Genomic DNA, 26,586 nt, shown 5'->3' with positions numbered 1-26,586 from the left:
CCCCGGAATCCTCAGGCCGCGGCAGCACCAAGGCCACCCCCAAGCCACCCGAGCGGACACCGGTCGGCGAGCCGACCCAGACGCCCGGAACACCCCCGCCCCAGCCCCGGCCCACACCCCCGAGCCCAAGGCCGCAGAACGAGGCCCGGCGGGCCCCCACAGCGCCCCACCGGTCCCCAGCCCCCATCCCCCCACGACCCCCCCGCACCCCACCCAAACCCGCCAAACAGCTGTTTTATTATTTTCTCTGAGGTAAAGTATTAGTATTAGTTAGCGATCCAAGATGGCGGGATCTTCTGTGCATGCGCGGCACCGATCGTGCAGTGTCACAGCGAGACCTGTTGCGGCTCAATATTGATCCAAATATAAGGCGCCCTTGATTATAAGGCGCATGGTCAGCTTTTGAAAAAAATGAAGGCTTTTAGGTGCGCCTTATAGTGCGGAAAAATACGGTACTTAAAATAATGTTATAGACAAATACTATTTATATTCAGCGCAGAGTGTTGGGGTGCGTGAAATATTTTCTTCTTCCAATGGTGCCATAAGAGAAAATAATTGAGAAGCACTGGTTTAATACAAAAAAAACTAATTATAATGTATATAAAGACAATTGGGATATTAGTGGAGTAATAGGAGCAGTCGTGCATTTGGAAATTAAATGAACTACAGGGAGCAAAGAATATCTCTTTTTCTGGCCCGAGTCATTTCACATCTGTGGCACCATGCTAATGATGTTTCATGAGTCTACTGTGAGCAGTAACATTTTATATGCTAAGCTTTGCTGCACAAACCTGGTGGAGTGAGTCATAAACCGACCGTTTTTGCAATACAGCATATCAAAGCTTTGGCTACATCGTTAATTAACATCAAATATTTTTAACAATGTGTAACCACTTGATTCTGGATGAAAGCAATTTGCATCATTTTGATTTTGATAACACGATTAAAGATGCAATAAATGGCTATTAAAAATCTTATGACATTACATCTCATGCTTGTCCTACTTGTGAAAGCCCCATGTGGCCTCCAAGTGGAACTGCCGGAGCTGACAAGCTTCCGCGCAAATGAAAGTGAAGTTGAGCTCTCGGACCACCTGACTGTGTCAAATAAGTGGAGACAGCTGGTAACTTGCTCCCAGCACCCTGTTGCTATGCTGCATGAAGTCTCACTCACATGGCTTGGAGCCTGTTGTTCCAGCAGGCAACAGTCTTGGATGCTAAAGCCATGTTAGTGACATTGCTCCGCCTCCGGCCTGCTGCATTAACATTCTAGCTCGTGCAGTGTGGTTGCATTCACAATTACGCTTGCAAAGTGCATGACTGGATTATTTGCTCCCCACCATTGTTTTTTTTTTGTTTTTTTAACTAAACTGTTCTAGAAAACGTTTTTAAAGTGAGAATAAGTAAATCAAATATTACATGAAGAGAATGCATCATTATCATTTATCATTCATTAATTATGTGTTGATGTCCGTGCTGGAGAATAGAAAACTGAACAGATGTTACTGCCAATCTTAATGATTTCTCCTTCATAACAATGGCAGAGCACTTTATATTTGATAGTACAATATATTATAGTCTGACAATAAAATGATACTTAAAAAAAAAATCATCTGCCCATGAACAGAAATGGCACATCATATAATTAGTATTTCTTTATTTTCAATTAGGACTGAGTTAGCACGTGCTGTGCTGTTTTTTTTTTTTTAGTTTTTTTTTTTTGTTTGTTTTTTTTGCGGGTACTCAGGTTTCTAGATTTCTTCCTACATGTCAAAAAAATAAATAAATTCACATTTGTTTCATTGAAGACTAAATCAGGGGTCTCCAAGTTTGGTCGTCAATCCATCCAACCTGTTTTCCTGCTATATGTATATTACATTTTCTTTGAATTCATTAATTTTAGTTTAAAAAAAAATTCTGTCAGTCCAAATTTTTAAATAGTTAGAAAAAGAGAGAGAAAGGATAGATGAAAATGTTACCTAAAAAGTTACCATTATATTCCAAAAAGGAATAGGAAAAGCAGAAAATGACCATAAAATGTCTGTGAAATTGCTAAAAATGTCAGAGAATTGAATTTAAAAAAAAAAAAAGGCAGGAATGAAAGCTTTCAAAAGGTTGAATTGTTCAAAAACAAAAGAAAAAAAAAAGCTAAAAAAAAAAATGCCTCTGGAATTGCCACAAAAAAAGTCATAAAATAGAGCTAAAAAAAAAAAAAGGTAGAAAAGAAAACATTAAAAAAGTAACCAATGATAAATGTCCAAAAAATTTTATTTATATTTTTGTAAGTTAAATGGTATTTTTAAAATACAGAAAAAAACTGTAAAATAAAAAGTAAAATCTCTATTTTTTTTTTTTTTGCAGTCTATTCAGTCAACAGTCATGTATTTACACATCCACTACTAGCACTGTGCTACATTCAAATATAAACTTTTATTCTTCAATGCCTGCAGAAAATAGAGGAAATGTCAACATATTTTGATATCAAGCAGCACATCACGCAGTAGCATGCCTGCTTATGCACACAAAAGCATCATTTCTATTTTTGAACTGGAGTAACTTTCTCCGCCCATTTGAAAGCAAAGTCTTCAGAGGGCACATTTTCCCAGGGTGCAATCTGACAGACCTGACACACCTGCCCACTGGGCTGCCTATCAAGAATAATAAGATGACACATTGAGTGCCCTCAAGTGAGCTCAGGGGGCTGATGCCATGCAGGCGGGAAGCCTTACTTAAGACCCAGTGGAGATAAAGCAAAACCATCGTACAACAACATGCTTCTAATTTTTAAATTGTCGTTTAGGTTTTCCAAGACTTCAAGAGATTATAGACTGACAACCGGTACTCATCTACATATTTTTCTGGAATGCATACTAATTGTGCCTGTTCTTACAAATATTTAGAAGAATAAGTGGATTTAGTGATTATACTACATATTACATTGATTTCCCCCAATTTAAAAAGTAAATAATATCTCTAACATTAGGCTTGTTCACTCAAGTAACTAGTGTTGTTCCGTACCGATACTGGTATTGGCAGAGGCCCGATACGGCAACCAGTGGTATCAGTATCGGTGAGTATTCACAAGTAACATGCCAATACCATTAATTCCAACGCTAATATAGGATTTTGGATGCATCGGCATTCACTGATATGTGACATGTTCACCGCATGCCGATCTAAGATATCCTATTGGCCCTTGAATGCTCTGAACCAATGGCAGGACAGCTTTTTCATGTTGAAGAAAAAAAAAAATACCCTTAGGTATCGGTATGGTATCGGTATGATCCGATACTACAAAGCTAGGTATCGGGGGCCCAAAAAATGGTATCGGAACAACACTACTAGTAACATATCAGTCACTTCATTACACTTTGTATACAAGGGATGTTAGATACCACCTTTTTCAGAGCGATACCAGTAGTCATCGATACCAAGTACCAATACTACTAGTACTTTCAATAAACCCCCCAAGTAAATTAATTAATTAATTAATTAATAAATATGACATTATGAGGATATTTGCTTCAACAAATCAAAGCTACAATACCATACAACATAACTCCATAGCTGTCAAAACAGATGAACCATATCCAATGCTAGCTGTGTAAAAAAAAAAAAAAAAAAAAAAAGTTAACATAGTTTTTATTGGACAGTGATGATGTGTCATCAACATGTTATGTAAACTGTGTTTTGTCGATCTCCTAAATTCTTCTGGTCATTGTTGGGAATAGGTGTAAGGAACAATTAGATGCACACCAGCATCAGCACCCTTGTAACTGTGTGCAGGACGAATGGTATAGAAAATGAATCGATTTTTTGCAGTGTGACTCGTCAGTGCAGATCAATAAGAAAGAAACACAAATAATGGACGCGCTGTGTATCATGTAGCACCCAATCAATGAGTGAAAACACAACAGACAAAAAAGCTAAAGCCAAATTAATGAGCTGCGCACCACAATGTTTTTGTATTTCTTTTGATCATGCTGAATGAGATTGATAGATTTGCTAAACAAGATCACAAATGACATATTGAGATCTTCTAAATCTTTTTTTTAAATAATGAATCTATTCCCTCCTTGAAGGGTCTCGCCCTTCTACTGCAAAGTGCAGTATGCGACATTTGAAGCTGTAGTAACTATCTCTATACATTCAATGGCCTGAAGGCTATACTAATGTGTGGTGGCTTCAACTTGGATGAATCAGCTGAGACATACAGAGGTGCCTTGGAATGAAGGTCTCACACCCCGTGGCAGAATTTGCCTTTTCAAATACCGTTTCATGACATAACCTCCCAAAGACCTCCCAACCCCCACAAACTCTTCTTCCCCAATCTTCATTCAATTCAAACGGAGCAACAGCCCAAGCGGCTCCTGCGCATTTCATAACAGATTAATTTAGATGAACATACACTCCCTGCAGTGAGCTGAGTAATGCTCTCCATGGACTTCCTTTTCCCTGTATTTCCCTTCCCGCTTCCTCCCACTCAGCAATATGCACAAGTCGTAGCAGCTTCCTGCTTCCCACCACTTCTCTCATTGATTCACGTCATTATCTCGCTCCAGAATCCAAACCATGCCTTTTGTTGTGCAGAAATCCCATGTGATTTGAGCATATGCATAGGGAGCATTTTTATTTATTTTTTTAAACATTCTGAAGCATTTCAGAGCTGGCAGGAATACAGTTCCGGCAAAGTTTGTTGTTACTCAACAAACTCTGACTCACAAGGGATTCACTAATACATTTTCATGAGGTAATTTTTCAGTACATTCATTAAACTAGCAAGCCATGTTACCATAACGTATGCATTTTCTTCTGTACTAACAATCAAATGTAAAACACACTTGGAAGTCCAGCTGGTTTAAAATGAGTTATTAATAGAAAAATCCTTATTTCCCACTCAGGACCATTTATATTAACTGATACCACATATATTTATTTTCTTTTCAAAAGTCTGGAAATTTAATGCATCAAAACAACTGTGGTGCTGCTGTGTATTCTCGGCTAGAGTAATATTCTCATAAATTGACAATAAGGACAGACTTTTAAGCCCGTTACCCACTGTCATGACTAGGGTCATGCAAGGTTTATGTTTACTGTCATGACTAGGGTCAGGCAAGGGTTATGTTTGCTGTCATGACTAGGGTCATGCAAGGGTTATGTTTATTGTCATGACTAGGGTCATGCAAGGGTTATGTTTATTGTCATGACTAGGGTCATGCAAGGGTTGTTTACTGTCATGACTAGGGTCATGCAAGTGTTATGCTTACTGTCACGACTAGGGTCAGCTGTCATGACTAGGATCATGCAAGGGTTATGTTTGGGTCATGACCGTGTGGTCAAATGTCTGTTTTGAACTGAGGTCAAGTGTCTGTTTTGAACCAGCATCTAGTTTCAACTGGTAAGACGCTATGTGATGTCAGGAATCTTTAATCTCTTTATCTGGTCAACAGCCAATCAGATAACTCCATGTCAGTCCTGTTACCCACGTGTCTAACTTAAACAGTCTCAATTTGTTCTCACATGAACTTATTCTTAAAAATGCACATTGGATGCGCCAAATGTCTTTTTTTGTCAAGGAGATTTTTTTTCTATTTCCACTTGAAACAAGATTGGATGTGAGATGCTGCCGCTCTCATGTGCAAAGATGATCTGCTCATGCAGTACAGTAGGTGTCTTTCGAGGCTTCCTCGGACCTCTCAGTCACCGCAGGCGATATAAGATGCAGACAGGCAAGTCATCCTCAGTTCATGTAGCGAACGAACTTGGTAGATATAAAAGCTGATGTTTCTTCATTTTATGCAGTGCTTGGCAAGACTCAAAAATCTTTCAAGTGGGCAGTAGAAAAAGACAGATGTATATATTACCCACTCATTTTTTAATATTATGAAAAATGTGATTATGACAATCTAGACAGTTGCACATCAGTGAGCGCAAATTGCTTTGCTTAAATTATGTGGGGTAAATAAATATTTAATAGGTCTATTTAGAAAACCAAACATAAAAAAAGTGTTGTCAGTTTTAAAACGAGCACCTGTTATGGTTCACAAAGTTTTAATATACCCTTTTGGGAGCAATTGTAACAAATTAAATACTGCTGACAGTGCAATACAATAAAACAGGACCATAATATTGAATCCATTGAGATATAGTGGAACCTTCAATGCATCTGAAACTTTATATTACCACAAAATTCAACAGATATGGTGGTGCTTCTATAAAATTTGGGGTTGTACAGGCAACCCACGGTCCGGACCTTTGTTTTTGGGACACAGTTTGGTACATTTCTGTTACGAATTTTGTGCAGAATGTTATGGTGCTCTCAGGCTATGTTTTGTTTTGCAGCTACAGCTTGACCAGCGGGTGGCGCATGACACACGCACACACACGTAAACACACCTGAAGCGTGTGGTCATGTGATCACAAAGGCAGGAAGCCCACATCATGGCCCGCTTGCTATGGTGTAAGGAAGCACATGGGAAAAGATGTAAGCCTATTTTTACAAAAAAAGTTGTTTTTTGACTGTCAAATAAATTTTCTGCATTTTAGGTAAAATGAGAGTTATGTCAAACAAGATTATCCGAGACTAAAATTATAGGTTACACGATATTGGTGAATTTGTAACATGTAAAATTAGTCACGTTTTTTAAGCTAACCTGCTTTGCACAAAATGGTAGGGCAAATATATATATATATATATATATATATATATATATATATATATATATATATATATATATATATATATATATATATATATATATATATATATATATATATATATATATATATAGGGCAAATTGAGCCAAACGGCTTTGGGGTAAATTTAGCCAGTGGTTCAACTTACCTGATAAGGCACTGAAATTCAGATTGTTGTATTTCTCTACATTGTGTTGGCTTAACTCCAGCTCTTGCTTTTAGTGCTTTATAATAAGACGCTTAGGCGGCAACTCTGCATCGGCAAACTCTTTCCTCCACTCTCTTCACCATACATCCATAGACAACCCCATACTAGAGTGCCGCCTAGCGGTCACACAGATGAATCTTTGATATATTAAATGCTGTTTTGCTGAAGTACACTCAACTGATTTGCTGTGTTTATCATACTTTAATCATTACAGAGAAGAATAAAGAGGTAGCATGCCTAGAACCTATAAGACGAAAACAAGCTGGGGCTCGACACCCTTTGAAGAGCTGGAAAGAGCAGTCAATGAAGTCAAGAGTGGAAAGTCCATCAGATCAGTGGCAAATAAAAAATTGACAGGTCAACATTGAGCACATACATGAAAATGAGAGCTGTAAAGGAAGTAAAAACAGTTGGATATGGTAGAACGGCAGAAGCAAAAAAAAACAACAAAAGCTTAATAGGAATCCAACACCTGAGGTGAAATGCAGACTAAAGCATGGAATAGTCACACATCACTCACAAGGACTCTTATTGAGACAGACAACTATTCACACTCACATTGACACTGTCCCTGAGGGAAAACCAAATCTGCCTGTGCAAAAGGTGAGTGAACCATTACGGTGACTCATTTTCCTTTTTCTGATGTTAAATGTATTCATAGTTAATTGTGAGACAATTATGTAATAGTATGATGATGTATTATTTATACTACACTGCATTGTTTACAAGCCCTCTGAGTGCACCCATCATGCAGATGCAGACTAAGATGAAAGCATTTTTTGACACCCTTGAGCAAATAAAATCCTACCCGAGAGCTGTCTAAAAAAATTCAACCTTTACATTGATCAATCATTTCACTTTTAATTGGTGCCCTGAGAGATTATTAAAACAATGTGTTTATTGTAGTTGAGAACAGTCGTCATCTACACTGAATGGTGTTTACCTAGCCTCTTGACCAAAGTTAGCTTGGATAGGCTCCATCATGATATGTGGTAGAAAATGGATGGATGGATATTTAGCTACATGATATCTAAAGATGTGTGTAGTAGAAGTGACATACCCGTGATTACAATGAATATTTGTATATTTTTAATGAATGAAAAACAAATGAAGTATGGTGGTGAGTTAGTATGTCTTGTGATCTATGATGACATAGCCTATTGATGCTACATGTCTTAATGTTTCATTACTTTAATAACATATTTAGTCGATTAGTCATCTTCTGGTCATAAGAAAGCAGAGAACGTTTTTCAAATCGAGTTCTCACTCCAGAATAGTTAAGCTGGTTTCGGAATATCACCGCGATATAACACTAAGTACCCGCACAGTCTTCAGTCAGTCACACCAAGATCATCATACAATAAGTCTAAAAATAAAACAGCGAACATTTCAGCAATGATCCTGCAATCTTGAAACGGCTCATGCCAGTGATTATTATCTTGCTAAAGTGCATCCCGTTGTGCTTTTACACAGGACTGCTCGAAAAAGTCATTTGTCAATCTGACACAACACTTTAATGTTGTGGAGTGTGAAAGTGCATTTTTCTCTGTGTGGACAGAAAAATAGAGTGTCATATTGGTGAAATGCACCTTGACTAAAGAAAATGGGCGGCCGCGTGTGGCTGTCTATGTAATAAACATGTCATGTTTTGATGATTGCAGTTCAGCACTGCTCGAAACATTGCTTCTCCTTCCACATCTGCTGTGGCACAAGTCAAGCATGTTACAAGGAGTACCGGAGCCACAAATTGACCTGCCTGTGGTGTCCTGTCAGATGTTTATAGATTCAAACTCCTGCTAACCTTCTAACGTAGTTATGAAAATACACTGCTCTGAGAATAAGCCACTCTATGATAAATTGCTGTTGGCATAGTCGCCTGAGTGGGCTCCATTCTGGTGCTTTCCTGGCTGCCCATTCTGTTCCTGTCCATAGTATAATAAAATATTGTTAGATTGATTGCTCTTTGCCTCTTTGAATACATTTTATAGCTAAGAAGAAAACAAGAACTTCACAGTGCCAATATTTAGACAATGTGGAAATGTAAAACAATTATGAAATTGTCTTTGTACCACTCCAAGCAGTACCCGCCTCTCACCCAAGGTCAACTGGGACAAGTGGTATAAGAAATCAAGAGATGGATGTTTTGTTGTTGGCGTCACTTAGTGTAGACAAAGTACATTATCTTCTCTATGCAGATAATACCTGACAGACAGAAGTTGGACATATCTTCAGTGATATAACTGGTATCACAAGGTGTTTTAGGTCGCACATCAGGTATCATCCACTGGGTGACCAGGTCACGACTTGTGCAATGTGCAGCTCCCGAGAATCTTAACAAACCACTTCAATAGGCTCAAAGCTGACCTTCCAACCATTCCTCTGATACGCAACATCAGCATACATTCTTGAAATCTCTCTATCTGGTCTTCCCAGGAAACAGTTAACTCCAGTGAAATCATCTTTTTTTTTTTTTCTTTGGATGCACTGGTGTCCAGGACAGCCCCTTGCTGTCAAACGGGCCCCTCTTGGTCTTCCTCTGGGTATAGGGCAGGGGTGTCAAACATAAGGCCCGCGGGGCGGATCAGGCCCGCAAAGGGGTTTAATCCGGCCCGCGAGATGATTTTGTAAAGTTTAAAAAAAATAAATAAATAAATAACATTGTAATGTCGGACTAATTAATCAGCCGGCCACAATCAAAATATATAAAATTTGTAATTTCACAAGCAGTCCTCAGACGAGCAATGCAACGTATGGGGGAATTGTCCTGGATGTCATTTTTTTCACACAACTTAAAGTTATGGTTTGTTTAATTGTTATTATTATTATTTTAAATCATAGACCAACATAAATGTGTTAAATACGACACAAATTCAATTACTGTTAACACAAATCGATATGACAAGGATTAGCGTCCTTATAACGTCATTAAATACGCCAGGCAATGCATTCTGGGAATGCATACAACATATATGCAAAACAGGTCGATTTAACACGTCCGGAACGTATACCGGGAAAGTGTTGCCGCGTTCCATTAGCATTTGTGTTATTCTTCGGAACAACATAATTACACTTGAGTTCTGTAATTTAGGGCTGGTCCACGAAAATCTGCGTATAAATGACGGTAATCGTATATAAGTTATATACCGTTATTTTACCGATGTGGCCCACTTGGTAATATATTTTCTTCCATGCGGCCCCTGAGCTAATATGAGTTTGACACCCCTGGTATAGGGCTTCTAGCGTTCTTGTACAAAGGTGATGGCACACTTGGAGGCAACAGTCCCGACCATTCCCCAACGCTTTTGAGCAGCAGCTAAGGATGTGTTTTAAAGGTCACCTTTTCTGGCAGAATAGTAAAAAAAAAAAAAATGAAGTCTCACTCTGTGCCACTGCACAATTTCAGAAATTACCTCATATTTATCCAAGTTCTGATTGGGAGACAACGTCCGATTCCGATCGAGTCAGCAACCACGTGATCGGGCCTGATTTCTGATCACGTGATCGGATCGGGACATCCCTAGTCCTTGAGCAAGACACTGAACCCCGATTTTCTCCCAGTGGACCTGGCAGCGCCATGCATGGCATGGCAGATTCACATTTAAGGACAATTTAAAGCAGAGGTACTCAAGCCACATTTTATTTCTTTCATATGTCCAAGGTCCATTTATTGAGGTAAGGTTATATGTGTTAAAACTGTAATATTAAAAACATAATGACAATTTCAGTTTAAAAAAAAAAAAAAAAAGACTTAAAAAGCAGATTTGTAGGTTACTTTTGAAGACCTCCATTTAATTCTGGAAAGCCTGCACTACTGACATCGCACACTGTTTCGTTCTTCCCTTGACACTCCAGATTTAAGTTATTCAGATGAGATGCTATGGTAAACCTTCAACCTTTTAGGATTTTGCAGTAACTGCATGACCTGTTTTGTTTTTGCACTCTTGTACCCTGACTGAAAAACTCATACTTCATTCGTAATGGCCCAAAAACGCTCCAGGCTCTTGCCTTTGGTCCGCCATTTTATGATGTTGTGCAGCAGAAAATCACCAAACATTGCATTGACCTCCGCAAAGGAACGAGTGCAGCCAGCGATGGTGCAGTGCAGATGACTCTCTCAAGAGGTTTATGAGTCCCATCATCGTTGCAATAACTTCAGAGTAGAGTTCTCCAAAACTTGCACAAAGGACAGAATGCTGAATTATGCAGTGGTAAAATATCTGGCAAGGGTGGAGAACTTTCAGGCACTGGACAAGTCCTATCTCTCTACTTACTGTATCATACTGTAGCTGGAGCTCCATCAGTGGCAATTGACACTCATTTCTTCAAATCAATTGCTTTTCAGCCATCATTTCCAAGATTGTGTTGTAAAAATAGTCACCCTTTGTTTGTCCAGAGGTTTGCCATTCCCGACATATCTTCAACAAACTACCCCTTTTTGACACCATCAATTGTGCATTGTCCTTATCAGTGGTAACAGTGGACTCATCCACAGCTGGCGAAATGCACTCTTATTTTATTTTATTTTTTTAATTCCATCACACAGCTGCTTAACTAGATCACCAGCCAGTACTTCAGTGCATCTGTATCGCTGTAAAATCTGAGATGGGGACTAGCTTGGTTTTGGCTGCATTTCCTCTTTTAGTTTGCCCTCAAACATTGTGTAACACTTCAGACATGCATTCTTTTATTGTTACTGCAGCTGAGAATAGCTTCTTGTGTTCATCTGAAATCAATGACAACAGGGAAAGACTGGAGGTTGCAAGAATCATTAACAAACTAGCACACTTCATGCATGCTATGCCATATAAATGGCATGTACATTGTCGCATTTAGTCTCATTTGGTCACACACTACCACCACCCACAGTCCTGACTCCTTAACCCTACAGTAACCAAGAAGTCATTGTTTGTCATATCAGGGTTTTATGAAATAAAATGCACACATGTCCAGAACCTTGATCAACACACCCATTAAACAAGCAGGATTGTTTACATTCGCCTCGAACACTTTGAGGTCAGAAGTGGGAGAATCCAAGTGGGATATATGTGACTTCCCACCTCCCTCAAATGAAGAATTAAATTAAAAAATAATGTTTTGCTGAGCTTATTTTACAGGATAATGACATTTTATTTCCTGTTGTTTTACTTTTGCGTACCATCTCAAAGTCTTATTCTATTTTATGCACTGATTTGCATTTACTAGCTGACAGCCAATCTGAGTGATCGACATTTCCCAATTCATTCAAATTATATCTATGTAGCGCAATGACAAACAAACAAAATCATAAATTCTTCATAATTATAAATCCTTTGTATTATGATTGTGTTGGGCAATGTTATGGATATGTTTGTATTTTATATCATGAAAGCATGACTATGGAGGGTATGATAAACAATGACTTCAGAACCATATTATTTACTGACTACGTTGTGAAAATAATGGTTTTCAAAAAAAAAACATTGATTAAAATAATAAGGAGAAATTAAATATCAAAACTTTTTTTCTCAAGAAATATTCTTGGAGTATGTGATCATCTTTAATCCCTAATAGCGGTAATTCTGCCACAGATGGTGGTGGCTGGTTTAGTTTACAATCTGCGTTGATCATGGTTTTCTTTCTTCATATACATATTTTTTTCCCTTCAATTTCTTTCTCATGGTCCCAAGCGGAACACCGGACCGGCCAGCCCACAGAGGAAACACTGCCCGTAGGCCAGTCCACCCCTGCATGCCACTCCAAGTGAGCACGCTGTTGCTTTTGTTGAGTCTTAGAAGTGAATAGAATCCTGCTTGCAGCTCAGTTTGATGATTTAATGCAGTTATTTAGTTATTTATTTATGTATTTTAGGCAAAAAAAAAAATGTTGATGAAAAGCCTTTTTAATTAAGTGGTTAATCGTGATTAATCAAAATTTTAAGATGAGGTTAATCTGATTAAAAAATGTAATCGTTTGACAGCTCTATTTATGAATTTGTTCTTCTTCGGTCTGACATATTAAACACATGGGTCTTGCGCTTGTGAGAATGAATGCAAACTTTTCAAACCACTCTTCGCTGAGTTGCTGATTTTCACTGTCCGCTTTTATTTACCAGCGAACTTGGAACATTCTATCTTTGTATAATTAATGCTAGATACTTCAAAAGCAAAACTGAATGTTCTTTTTGTATCACTGGCCCACTGAACCAAAAAAACATACAGCAGTGTTTTTTCGCAAACCTCATGCAGCAGCAGCTTCATGTGAGAATATACTAATGTTGGTGATGGTGCCTGCGAAATTTTTAAGGTCTTTAAACATTGGATTTAGGCGTTAAGATGTGTCAATTTTAAGGACAATCAAGTCCTTATTTCTCTAAAATTAAATTGAATTTATTTTAAGGATCTGAGGACACTCTGGCTAAACAGTAACTAACAAATACAGTATGCAGTATGCTATATCTTTAGTAAAGCTGTCCCTTCCAGCAATGCCATTAATTATTTATTTAACACAATCTAAGCCTGCATGCACAGTATCACTGAGCTCCAGGGTGCAATTAATATCGCAAGTCTAAAAAGCTAGTGCTTTGGCCAAGATTCTCAATTCCATGAAAATACTTTGTAGCGTCGTTTTAATTAATTAATACGGGCCAAAGATCTTATTTAAGCTTTTTATCACTAGATCAAGTGGAAAACGTACTTTAATAAGGACGCCGAAGCACTGCAGGCCATCAGATGGATCATGCTATGCCATGGCGATCCTTCATTTAAATAGTGACACTTTTTTTATTTTGTTAGAAGTTTTACAGGGTTCTTTACCATGAAGAAAACATACTTACTCAAGGATAAAGCTAATTCCAGCTCAACACTCCTTGTCATACCAAATGGTTGCATGTTCAGCACATGCATTTCATGAATTGCTATTTACTATAGCAAAATAATTTGTTTTTAAATTTACACCAACCAGCCATAACATCATGACCATGTGCACAATACAATGATATCCAATACAAAAGCTATATAAAATACCTTTCCAAAGACAATAGTGAAATATTGATTGACACTGTCAGCAAGTTTTTATTGAACCATACATATGTTTATTGTTGTAGATAGTTTCCAATAGTTTTGAACTTTAACTCTTTGACTGCCAAAGTTTTCCAAAAAACAACCCCGACAGTGCCAGCTGATTTCGAGCATTTTCACTTCAAGGTAAACAAAATATTGTGCACTACGACTACATAAACATAAAAAAGTGTGTTTCTACCTTGATCCGTTTGACACCATTTGAAAATGGGTAATTTGAGTGACATAAGCGAAAATAGAAAAACAAAATGGAGAACACGAGCTTTTTGTCAAGATTTTTTTGCACAACAGTGACTTTGACACTATTTTTTGTTTAGTGACACTCTGTGAATTAGATTTTAAAGTGACAAAGACTTTGATCATTCACGTTATCGTTGAAAATGTTCTATTTCATGAGATTCGTCATGTTTCATTGTAATTTCATACACCTTGGGCCCTTTGAAAAGATATACAATGCTGCCATTTGCTGGCCATAGTTAGTGTGTGTCTTTGATTCCACAACCCATTGACCAGGCAGCGCTCCACTTAGATGTTGCACTACCCATTGATTAAAAAAATAAATAAATAGCAAACGTCAATTAACGTTTATGGCGGCACTCATTAGGATTTTAGCATACGTCATTAAACGTTTTTGGCGGTCAAAGAGTTAATAAGCTATACTGTGCTGATAGTAGAGGTCATGTTATTTTGTAATGTGCCCCCATGCTGTGTTTGAAGGTGATGACAAGCTGCATTCAGCCTCAATGAACCCTGTAGTTTGAAACTTGCAATATAATGGAATAATGAGGAAATGTTGGTATCAGTGAAATCATGACTAATCGCTTTAGAAGATTAAAATGGCAGAGAATCCCAACAGAGGGATATTGTTCCAGATAAGGGACCTACAATTAAGGCTGATGAATATGGAAAAGGGGGTGTCAGATTAGCATTGCATCAGAAATAAATGGGAAACTTAAAACATAGATTAGTTTAAGTTAAGACAATACTGCATACATGAATGTTCAGCTTCAGCTAGAATACTATTTTTTAGTTTTGTCCATCCATCTAGTCAACATCCATCCATCCATCCATCCATCCATCCATCCATCCATCCATCCATCCATCCATCCATCCATCCATAGCAAAAACATATGCTAGCACTTTAACCTCTCTCTAGTTATTTGTTTGTTTACTTCACATACAGTATGAAAGATCAGTGGTAAATCGGTACACAGTCCTGGGAAAACAAAAAGCTCTTCAAATAGCACAAATTTTATTACATGTTATATTCTGTTGTTAAGTCCTTCATCTGTTCCTTTAGGTAGTACAACAGCCGCAAAGATTTTTAGGAACTCAAAGTGATTAAATGACTAAAGGCATGGACGTTAATGACAAGATATGTTTGCAATATTTTGGAATACACTCTCCATAGTACCTGTAATCTGCGCTAAAAAAAACAAGCCTTTGCCAAGCCTCAAATGGCCCAAATTTGCATCATTTTCACTCATTCAACATTTAAGTGGCAGTATACAATATACAGTTGGAACTCAGGGAATAACAATGCTCAGATGCCATTAGGGCAATCACTGAATATGTAACGGAACAGATGAAAACAAAATTAAATGAAAGGATGAATGCACTAGCCCTATTTAGAATGACTTGTCCGCAACTTCGCAATGTCGCAAGATCAACTACCCGTAGATCCATTCAAAGAGTCCATTCGTGCCTCAGTGAGTGTGTTGCAGGAGAAGAATGGATGACTTTTGTGACCCTTCATGTCAATACATTTTATAAAAAGGCAACAAGGGGGACCTTCAAGCACAGTCCTGACAGAACAATTGATTTTTGGATCTCTGGTTGTTGTGTTTTTTATTTCTTGGATAAGCTCTGAGTGAATGCTTACCTATGGAGCTCAGACGCAAGGAGGAGTTGAGGTATCTTTCCTGATAGCAGACAAATATGGCAAAAAATTTCCCATCACCCCTATGAGACCTGTGCTGGTGTGTGTGTGCGTGTGTGTGTATCAGATCTGTGCAGGCCTAATCAGATGTGCTCAACAGCACCATGAAAGCGTTAATGGAATTTTAATGTTCACGGTCTGAAAACTGGAGTTGATTGTCCATGTGGAGAGTGCCTTGATATTTCACACAGAAATGATAGAGCTATTTCCCACTCCTCTTCTCACCTCATATAAAGCCTTTGGTTCTATAAATTAGATTCTGACTGCACTTGTTGGGCTGTATTTGTGGTCTAGCGCAAAGAACAGTCGAATTGTGCACAGGGGTAGAGTTTTCCTTCTTTTGGTATATTCGCTGGCGAGCACAGTATTTGCCCCGTTGTGGGTGTGAGCACACAATCGACTTCTCGACCAGTGAAGTGGCTCCACCCGTTCCCTTTAACTCATTCACTGCCATTGACGGAAAAGGACGTCGAATTTTTGCTGGGCTGGCAGTGAATGTGTTAAAATCAGTGTGAGAGAAATACACAGTCTTTGATATTTTGGAAGCATAAATAGACTCACTGGAGTTCATCAAAATTGCATTATATCCTCTGTACCACAACTTAGACCAGCTTATAGCTGGTCTTCAGCTTAGTCTACTTTCAGCCACCCAGCTGTCAGGTGCACCAGGAGCGTGTAAAAGAAAAACCGCCTCGGTCCACTGGAATGCCCAGCAAGGTTTGCCAATTTCCAATCACATTAAACTCGGCTTGAACTGGCGAAAAAAAATCAACACGTGTGCTCTCTACGAAAATAGAGCCTGTTATGTTTCCTGCCTGTTGAAATTGGTTTGTGTCTACAAATTCCAGTGATTGTATTTCTCCTTCTGCAAGCAATCTTACCTGCTAATGAGGAGCATGGAGAGCAGGGTCCCCGCAGATACAAATAGACCCATCGCTGCAAAGGAAGTGGAGAGGCTGGATAGAGTCTGGGATCTGGAATGAGAAACATAGCAGATAATAGCATGCAAGTGATGCAAGACTTGATAGATTGTGATGCCTTTTTAAATTCATACTGTTTTCTGCAACTAAAAAGAAATGATGCAAGAAAGTGTGTGTGCTGAACGACATACTTGAAAATCACACAGCTATTTCAAAACAAATTCAGACGGCAGGCATCACAGACAGTCACAATATCCTCAAATATACAGTAGTTTCGTTCATATGGAAAAAGGGAATGGCCCCTGGCTGTATGATGACCTAAAAAAAACCACAATCTTTATGGCTGCACCTTATACAGCAGTGAGATGCGATGCTAACATGCCTTTGGGATATTCCCTATACAGCATAATAACATCTTGTTAATGACTTTTCCCTGTGAAGACTTGTGGCTCAAAGCCACAGCTACAGACTTGGTTGAAAAGCAAAAAGGAGGAGTGCAGTTTCCGCCAAAGAGGGTCTCTTTGTTTCTGTCATCTCTCAGAAGTTGAAGATGAAAGTCATCAGAAAACCTTCTGAGACTTGCACGTTCACCACTGGCACTCACTCCTGTAGAAGGCAAATTAGGCGAAGGAAATATTGACACGTTACTTAATGTTGACTGTACATTCATGGCAAGGTTACATGCACTGTAGACAAACAAGCATTCACTCACACCAAAGGACAATTTAGAGTTTTCAATTAACAAAACGTGCATGTGTTTGCATTGTAGGAAAAAAAATAATACTTTTGGAGAATTGTGAATTAAATCAACCAGGATGCATCCTCTTGAGCTAAGCAGTTGCTTCAGATCTATCTTGTTTTTTTCTTCTCTTTCTTTTTATTTATTTGAAGAATCTAGGCCTACTGTGCAGCCGAGGTTACATGAAGTTAGCACATTTGCATTTTCGTTACTTGTTTGATTTATTTTTCAAAAGAATTCTAAACTCTGCAACATGTTTTTTTTATTCGGTCAATAAAAGGAATTATGAGTATTTGATGGTGAAAGTTTGACTCTGGAAAGAAATTTATATCTGTGAACAAATAGAATAAATAATATTGCACATAAATTGAAACATTTGGAAATGTTCCACTTTGTTTCAAAAACAACTCTGTGTGTCAATACACATGGGGAGAGAACAAAAAAAGTTGATTCCTTTCACATCACAAATAGCAGGTGGCTCTGCTGCAAAAGCTTCATTTTGCCATAAAAGTGGCCTATTTTTCCATAACTTCAAACTATAGTGTGAGGGCACAGCCGTTGCAATACAAATATTTTTCTATTCATGTATAAAAGCCCAGACAATTCACAAGAACACAATCTTCTGATTATTCTTTTTCTCTCTGAGTTGATAACATATTTTGAAGTAGCTGTTAAGAACATTTCAAATATATATTACAAAATTTTACAGGTGGACTTTGCTCATCAAACAAATTTATAGGGCCAGAATTCAATTTAATACTTTTTGAGGCTATTGCTAAAATTCCTTTACTAACATCTGAAATCTTGTAAACACAATTAGAATGGTATTAAAATGTAAAGCGTTACTTGCTGTAGCTATACTTTTATCTCATACATGGTGCCCTGTTTTGATGGTGAGCTGTTTTTATCCTAATAAAACTATTTTATTGCTTTCATTGTATCTGTATTTGTTCTCAGTCATCTATGCATTATTTTGACTGAATATGTTAACTAAATAAATGTCTTCTTATTATTAACAACACATTCATAATCATCCTCTTTAATGCTGTATATCCATCCAAAAATTCTGGATAAAAACGCTGTCAGTTGGCATTTTTAATTATTTACTGTATGTCTTTCACGTGTAAGTTACTGTTTATTTCTAATAATTAAATTCTAAAGTAGTAAAAAGTAATTATTTTGCTCACATCTTGTTTCTGATTACATTTCACTTTGTCTTCACTTTTCTAGGGCTACATTAACACACAGGTACAGGTTTCAAATGTTTGGAAACCACTGATTTAAGAAATCCATATTTGGCTAATTCAATTGTGCAAAGGGGACAGCGTGTAGTAAACATTCGCAACCCCCACCATTTCGAAGTATCTACTTTGCCGGCCAGCATGTGTTGTCTGCTTCTTTGAAAACTTGAAAAATAAAGTAAAAAATGGATGAGAATGTTACATACAAGAGATTTAGATCCCTCCAACTGAAATTTCAGCTTGAACTGAAATATGTGGCCAAACGACAGAGAGCTTCCCCAGAGTTGGATCACAAAGGCTGCGAAAATCAATGTGGTGGAGGCAGCTCAATACTGCACACTGTAAATAGTCAAATAGTGCAGCAGAGAGTGACATTAGCTTTGGAGGAACCTTTACAGCACTTGACACATAGTTTGAAATCAATATTTGTATAATAAGGCAATACATAATTAATTATCAGCTACCTTGACTCAAGGATGAGGTCTACAAATGTGCATTTGTTCTATTTTCAAACCAAAGTACACTATTAATAAAATGCAATGAAGTCCCTAGCGAGCTGTATTTGAAAATAAAGACTATGGAAAATATCAACAAGCACCTGATCGGAATCATTCATCCATTTTCACTTATATCCCTATATGACTATGGAGGATGGCAGGGTACATCTTGGACTGGTCGCCAGCCAATCGCAGGGCACATACAGACATTTCACACTCACATTCATGCCAACGGACAACTTGGAGTCTTCATGTACGCTTTTGGAATGTGTGAGGAATCTGAAGTACCCAGAGAAAGGCCACGCAAGTGGAAAAAGATGCAAACTCCGCACAGAAAGGCCAGAGCCGATAAACAAACAAATCCTAGCCAGAACAATGATGCAGACATGCTCACCACTCGTTCACCATGCTGCCTGACTATAATACACAATAGACTTTTACTACTCAAACAATGAATTAAAGAGGGTTAGCTTGGAGGGGTTCGGGGGGGATAGAATGTAGCACATGTAGCGTTTCAGACGCTCCTCCGTATCATGTAAAAATTCATTAATTTGACTCTCTTTAATCAACGTTAACAATTCAACTTTGGTCAAGAGTGTCAACAATCCAGAAGTCATGCCTAAAAAAGCTAATGAAGAACCATCTCACGCAACATCGACTTTGTCTACTATGATACCTTGCTATGCTAGTGCTAGCATTACCGATAGCATGGACCAGACTATACATGTAGAAATGGAAAATACATAGCTGATATGGGAGAAAGCTTTGGACAAGATCCTCATTAGTGTCAATGAAAGTTTTGACAAGCTGGATTTGACACTTAAAGAAGTGCAAAAGTGCCAACAAAAATTAGGCTACTTGTTAAAGTGGACACAATTGAGGAAGTTGAAAAGCTCCTGACTACCCTAACAAGAGCGAATAGCCTCAAGCTAAAGGTTAATGATCTCGAAGGGTGCTTTCATCATAATATTTAAATAATCTGCATTCCTGAAAAAGGAGGGAGACAAACCACTTTGATGCAACAGTGATTCCAAAACTTCTGTGTAAAAAAAACAAAAAACAAAAAACAAAAAAACTGCCAAGCCTCGATTGTGATGCGACGTGATGTGACGCCATCTACATGTTTTTAAAAATTATATTATGAATTAATTTATTTGGGCAATAAGTCACAAAGGAAAAAAAAATACCTAATGATATCTGACATGACTGCAAGAAAATGTTTTCAATCAGAGAAAGACGCCAAAGAAACATACTGGAATTTTCTTATTGTTTTTTCCTTAGGAAGAATGTGACTGATGAATGTCTGCCGCATCCACGGGGCCAATCATATTGTTTGAGGCCCTCATCAGAGCGCAGTAGACATTTCTTAAATCTTGCATTTAATGTGACCCAGATAGTTTCAAAATAATTAAAAAATAATCAACAGTGATGGTCACCATGGAAATATGTGTGATATGTGACAAACCACATTCTGCTGACAAGCCAGATGTTTAGACCAACATCTGCTTTATTTTAGTGAGCACCTTTTGAGAGTGCTGTCATGTTTTTAGAGTGGGAGTCTTTTATCGTCGGTGGGCATTTTGATTTAAAGCAGACTTGAAAAGGCCATAAACAAATATAAAAATATATGTCAGGCAGAATTGAGTCACTCATATTGCTTTATCCTAGACATACATGAGTCACATCTAACCTCGAAATATAATATATTACTCAGTTTCTACGCTTCATAGCTGCAATTTGCAAATGAATTCCTAGTGGGTGGATGTGTCAAAGATTATATGGCTCCAACCGCACAATAGCACGTTCATGAAAATCACCATCGAGCACATATGATGAAATACAGTAACTGCTCCGCTTCACCAACTTGGGCTTCAACCAAAGTCACTGTGCAATGCCAAATGCATACACAGACACAGACGGTGAGAAACAAGATTATCTGGTCTGATGAAGACACAATTTTATGCAATATGCTTGAAGGAAACCAGGCATCACTCACCACTTGGTTTATTCCAGAGGCAGGGTGGTGGAAGGAGCGGAGGAGTGGAACAGTCAGAGCTCTGAATAAAACACTATTGGACATATGTGAAGACTTCAACATATCCGTCCTCTTCACTTCATCAAATTGACAAAGTTGGAGGTGATATGAAGAAAGGAATGGGTGCAAATGTGTACATCTCTGCTTTAATAACTGTGTAGCATCGCTGCCAAAAAGATGGATGAGGAAGATAAATGGCTGACTTTACCATCAGACTGAAACACACCTTTAAATGACTCGGTTGATTATTTCAGCTTATTCTATACAGTATGATACAATTACTTGTTGGATTCACTAACCTAACCCTCTTTCCGAGGAGGCTTACGATTCAGCAAGTTCTCTGGCCCAAATCCAGATGGTTTGATTGTTTAAATTAATATATTCAGAATCATGAGTTACACAGCAAGCTAACATTATTGAAATGTGTACGTAAATACAGAAGAAACTGTAAGAAACCGTATTTTCCGTACTTATAAGGCGCACCTAAAAGCCTTCAATTTTTTCAAAAGCTGACCATGCGCCTTGTAATCCAGTGCGCCTTATATATGGATCAATATTGAGCCGCAAGAGGTCTTGCTGCGCAGAAGATCCTGCCATTTTGGATCGCTAGCTAATACTAATACTTTAGCTCAGAGATAATAATAAAACAGCTGTTTATTCATTTTGGGAGTGAATGGAGTTGTCAGAAAGCTGGTTTGTAATCTATTAATAAAGTTTGACTGACCTATCAGACTGTTTTGTTCCCTTTAGCGCAGCACCATCTAATGGATGCATAACATAACCCCAGCCTCTACTGAAGTGCCTTATATATGGAAAAACTTAAAGTATGTCACTCATTGAAGGTGCGCCTTATAGTGCGGAAAATACGGTAATTCCTTGACATGACTGTACCTTGATTTTTATTTATTTATTTATTTATTTATTTATTTATTTATTTATTTATTTATTTATTCATTTATTTATTTTTAACTATGACTTCATTCAAATCAAATTCCACATAAATAAAACACTGTCTGTACATGTGCTCTGATCAGAGTAACTGTTGTCAAAGAAGCAGCAGCTTTATTCTCAAAAAAGTTATTTTAATTTGGCAGTACTAATGCATAAATCGATAATGACAGTGTTTTTCTTTCATGTGAGAGGAGATTTTGGGTGTACAAGGCTTAGAGCCACTGACAAAGAATGATGCATTGCTCTCACCCTTAATCAAAAGGGACTTTTCTTTTTTTTAAGCTCCTCAGCATCCCCACATCTAAGCTTTGGCCACATTTCTTTGACACGCAATCCTTGAAAACGAAAGCCTGGGGGAGACCTTTTTTCTCTGAAGAAGAATCTGGACACTTTGACATTTTAGAATTGGACAATACCAGAAGAATTTGTGCCATTGTGATGCAGCTCGACTTCAAACAAACCTGTGGCGTCCTAAATGATGCTCTCACTACATGTAAGTGCCAGAACGTGAATAGTAGCCTACTGTACATGATCTTCGCCTGACTAATGTGCTGGGCGTGATTCTGAGCTCCCCATTCATCAACTCAATGAAAAGAGGAAGTCAAGTAAAACATAAATAAATAAAAAATCTTTACAATAATTCATTCTATGCACCCCCACTAGTCTAAACACTGTATTCTGGTTAATATTGTGTTTGTAGAATGAATTAAGCAACAAAATATGGGTGGCCATTTTGCCTTTTTCTGTCGACTGAAAATGACATCACAGTGCAAGGGTTCAGCTTGCAAATGTCACATGACCAAAACCAGAAGAAAGGTAAACCATGATTGGTAGTTATCTGAAATAAAATAACATTAAATCCTCTTGAAATAATGTTCATCCATCCGATCCAGTCAAAAATATAACTGCTGATTGAGAGTTGAGCACTTTTGCTAGTTGGCACTTTGCAGTGTTAGTGACCTTGTTTGAAACATCAAATAGCTTTTCCAGTCATAAAACTACTTTGGTGATCATAACGCACTAGTGTCCACAGAAGCTACATTTAGCTAACAAAAAATAATTGAGAAGCACTGTCCTAGCTAGCTATATGTAAATGGTTGTTTTTAACACCTGTCAGCCATTGTTTAGCTGTATTGAAATAGTGGTTTGAAATTAGCAGGGGGAAATGCATTACATTTTACATGAGAAGCTACAATTTATTCTATTATGATTGTATCTTCAATAGTATACATTTCTAAACAAAATATAGTCTTGGGCAAAAAAAAATTACTTTCTGACCACAAAATTAGTTTTTTTTTCTCTGTGTAATCTGCATGTACTTGTTTCCAGGGACCGGGGAAGAAATGAGTAAATAAATACTGAAATAATGATAAGATTCCTATATTATCCCTGACTGGTGGAATTGTTTTTTTTTACAACTCTCCCCTGCTCCTGTCAACAACCAAAATGCCGGGCACATATTTAAAGATAAGCTCGCACAACAATCACCAGCTAAGCGAGATAAAACCGCTCAGTTGGCATACATCAAAAGCTAACAACATAGCACTTTAATGTTAGTTATGTGAGAATGTTGCGTTTCTGACAGCAATACAATAATGCTCTGTGTGTTTGCGTGTATGAAGGAAATTTAGGTATACACACTTTTTTTAATAACCTCCCCACAATATTGTGATAATTATCGTATCGTGACCATATCGTGATATCGTATTGTGAAGTTTGTATATCGTTACATCCCTCCCTACCCCTATCCAGCCGGTTTTCCATGACGCTTTCAGGCAACACAGCTGAGGATCTTTATTAGGCTTGATGGAGAGCCTGCTGATTCTCTGATCGTTTGAAACACCTGTGTTGTCTATTGGAGACATGGAAAACAGGCCGGTGAACGAACATGCGCTCACCTTGGCTGCTCGCCTGGTGGGGTGGGCTTGTTGGTGGCACGTGGGGACCGATTTACCAATTCTAAATGACTGGGAACTTTCACACGGACATTCAAGATGAACTGAGCGAGGAGTGCGCAGACACAAATCCGGGATTGATGGATAACGATGTGAATCAATGACGATCATAATCAATGTATATGACTGGTGCATTTAGTAAGAATGGATGGGGACTGGTTACTCATAAGCCATGGCTTAGCCCTGTTAGCCCTTCTTTCGGATGTCAATGTTGCAAATGATGTAATGTGATCGATGTAACCTGTAATGTGTCCGAAAGGGAAACAAATGAATAAAACAAACAAAAGCAAACAGAAGGAGTGGCATAGCTCAGGTGGTAGTGTGGCAGTCTCCAGACCTGCAGGTTGTGAGTTCGTTCCTCAACCCTTGAGTGACTTTTATTTTGTATTTTTTTTCCAATATGTGAAACTGTATATCGATGCATGGAGTCCGTTCACACTTGTTTAATGTGGCCTTGAGCACAACACTATTAGTGACCACAATGATAATATCAATACATTGACAAATTATCTTCAAATGTGTTCACCAATTGGCAAAGGGGCCTCCATCTAAAAGAGGGAAATGCAACAGCACTTTCAGCTCTGGAGTTCTGATGATAACACTTCCATTTGCCACATAACTCTATTTATGTAAATCACATTCTTCTACCCTCCAGACCCGGTTTGTGATGGTTGGCCTGCATTGAGAGATCTAAAAGCTGGCAGCTGGCAGTTTAGAACCAATGAGTGAACAAAAGCTGCACCAATTAAGTATGCCTTGCAATCTGGGTTTGTTCCAAAGATAAAAGGCAATATGAGCGTTCGCCTACAAATAATTTGTGAAATTATAGAGGAAGCCTTTGAAAAATGCAACAAAATGCTTTAATATGATATCAGCGTTATTTACAGCATTTTCATTGTGGAATTACAGTAGAAGTACTGTGAGTTATTTTATCATCCCATAAATATTTAAGTCATTGAGCCGACAGCATAACAAACACGTTTGTTTATATTACTACTAAAATCACAATTGCACAGCTTAACAACACTGACCTTCACCTTTGCGTACCAATTAAAGATTGCTTTAGCTTTCCCAGATTGAGTATTTTATTTCTTCTCCAACTGGTTCCATCAATAAACGATCAAGAAGCATGAATAACGCCCTCACATTCTCACCAACTTCGACTCAAATACAATGCACTAGTGCAAAGAGATAAATAATTCAAGCCAATTAAGGATGACGCACATTTACACACAACCAGCGCAACACGAGGCGACGAATGAATATGAACTGCAGACGTCTGTGATAACTGATTGCACAGGAATATTTCAGAAGAAAGGAAGTTTTAACAATCGCTCCAATCCTTCAAAGTTCCGAACCTTCAGCAGACTTCAAATGCGTGCACGCTCTACCCATCCGCGCGTCGCATGGATAGAAAAAAATAAATAAAAAACGCACACGAAAATAGACGGCACCGACATGAATAAAAATAACGTCATCAAAAAATGAAAATGAGGAATCATATTTAGAAAGTGCTACTACCAGTTTTGCACATGTCAAGTTAAGAAGATGAAATTTACCTCAAATTGTCGATCGCTGTGATGTCACATATTTTATCGCATCCTCGATTCTTGACTTATCCGCAATGGAAGAGATCCCCTTCTGGTCTGTGTTCTTGCAGACTGGAAACAGTTCTATTGAAGACCGAACCTGCTGGTCCGAGCTGGCGTAAGAGCGGCAGAACAACCGGTTGTGCCTCCAACACTGTCTCGGTTGTGCTCAGTCAGCAGATTCCCATATCAATTATGGGCTGGACGCGCTTCTGCGCAATGACGCACGCCGTGGGCATGCCAGCAGATGTGGGATCTCCAAAACATGGCATCTCAAATATGACATGATGAAGTGTTACCTTGTGTCATTGTGCACTGTGGAGAAAAAAAAAAAAAAAAAAACTCGGGGTACATTTTCAGCATGTGATTCACCTCATTGTCCAGCTCAAATGACATGCATGAAAGAAATAATATTAGTTGCATGCATTCACAAGTATTCCCTTCAGCTAAATGAAATATAATTGTAGCCTGAATGAAATGGATATCGGCACCCAACATGCACGCTGTGTCATCTATTTTGGTTCTTTGAAGAAATCAAGTGACAATAATCCCGTCAGCACAAATTTCACGCTTGGAAGCAGCACCTGCAGGCTATTATGCTTTCTAATCGGCCACATTGAGAACAGTCTGCTTAAAGAGAGAAAAATCAGCAAAATAAGACAAGATGGAGTTTGTTTGTTTTTTCCTCACTCGTTTTTTGCTGCCTGATGCACCTACGACACAACATGCCCCAAGGGGGTGAGAGGTCACCCATGCAGCTGT

The 26,586-nt window shown here is 38.2% G+C and overlaps 1 protein-coding gene across 1 annotated transcript in view; it reads right to left on the bottom strand.

Annotated features, from left to right (window-relative positions):
* Nucleotides 1-26,022, bottom strand: part of LOC144001058 (gamma-aminobutyric acid receptor subunit pi) — a 45,322-nt gene extending 19,300 nt beyond the window's left edge. The window contains exons 1-2 of the mRNA XM_077495011.1: nucleotides 25,795-26,022; nucleotides 16,779-16,871 (exon numbers count right to left, since the gene is read on the bottom strand). Of these exons, the coding sequence (XP_077351137.1) occupies nucleotides 16,779-16,831 (53 nt within the window). The 5' untranslated portion in view covers nucleotides 16,832-16,871; nucleotides 25,795-26,022. The remainder of the gene's footprint in view (nucleotides 1-16,778; nucleotides 16,872-25,794) is intronic.
* Nucleotides 26,023-26,586: the final 564 nt, after the last annotated feature.

This window comes from Festucalex cinctus, chromosome 14 (assembly GCF_051991245.1).
Source record: "Festucalex cinctus isolate MCC-2025b chromosome 14, RoL_Fcin_1.0, whole genome shotgun sequence".
NCBI lineage: Eukaryota > Metazoa > Chordata > Actinopteri > Syngnathiformes > Syngnathidae > Festucalex > Festucalex cinctus.
This window is presented reverse-complemented; position numbering and strand designations above follow the sequence as displayed.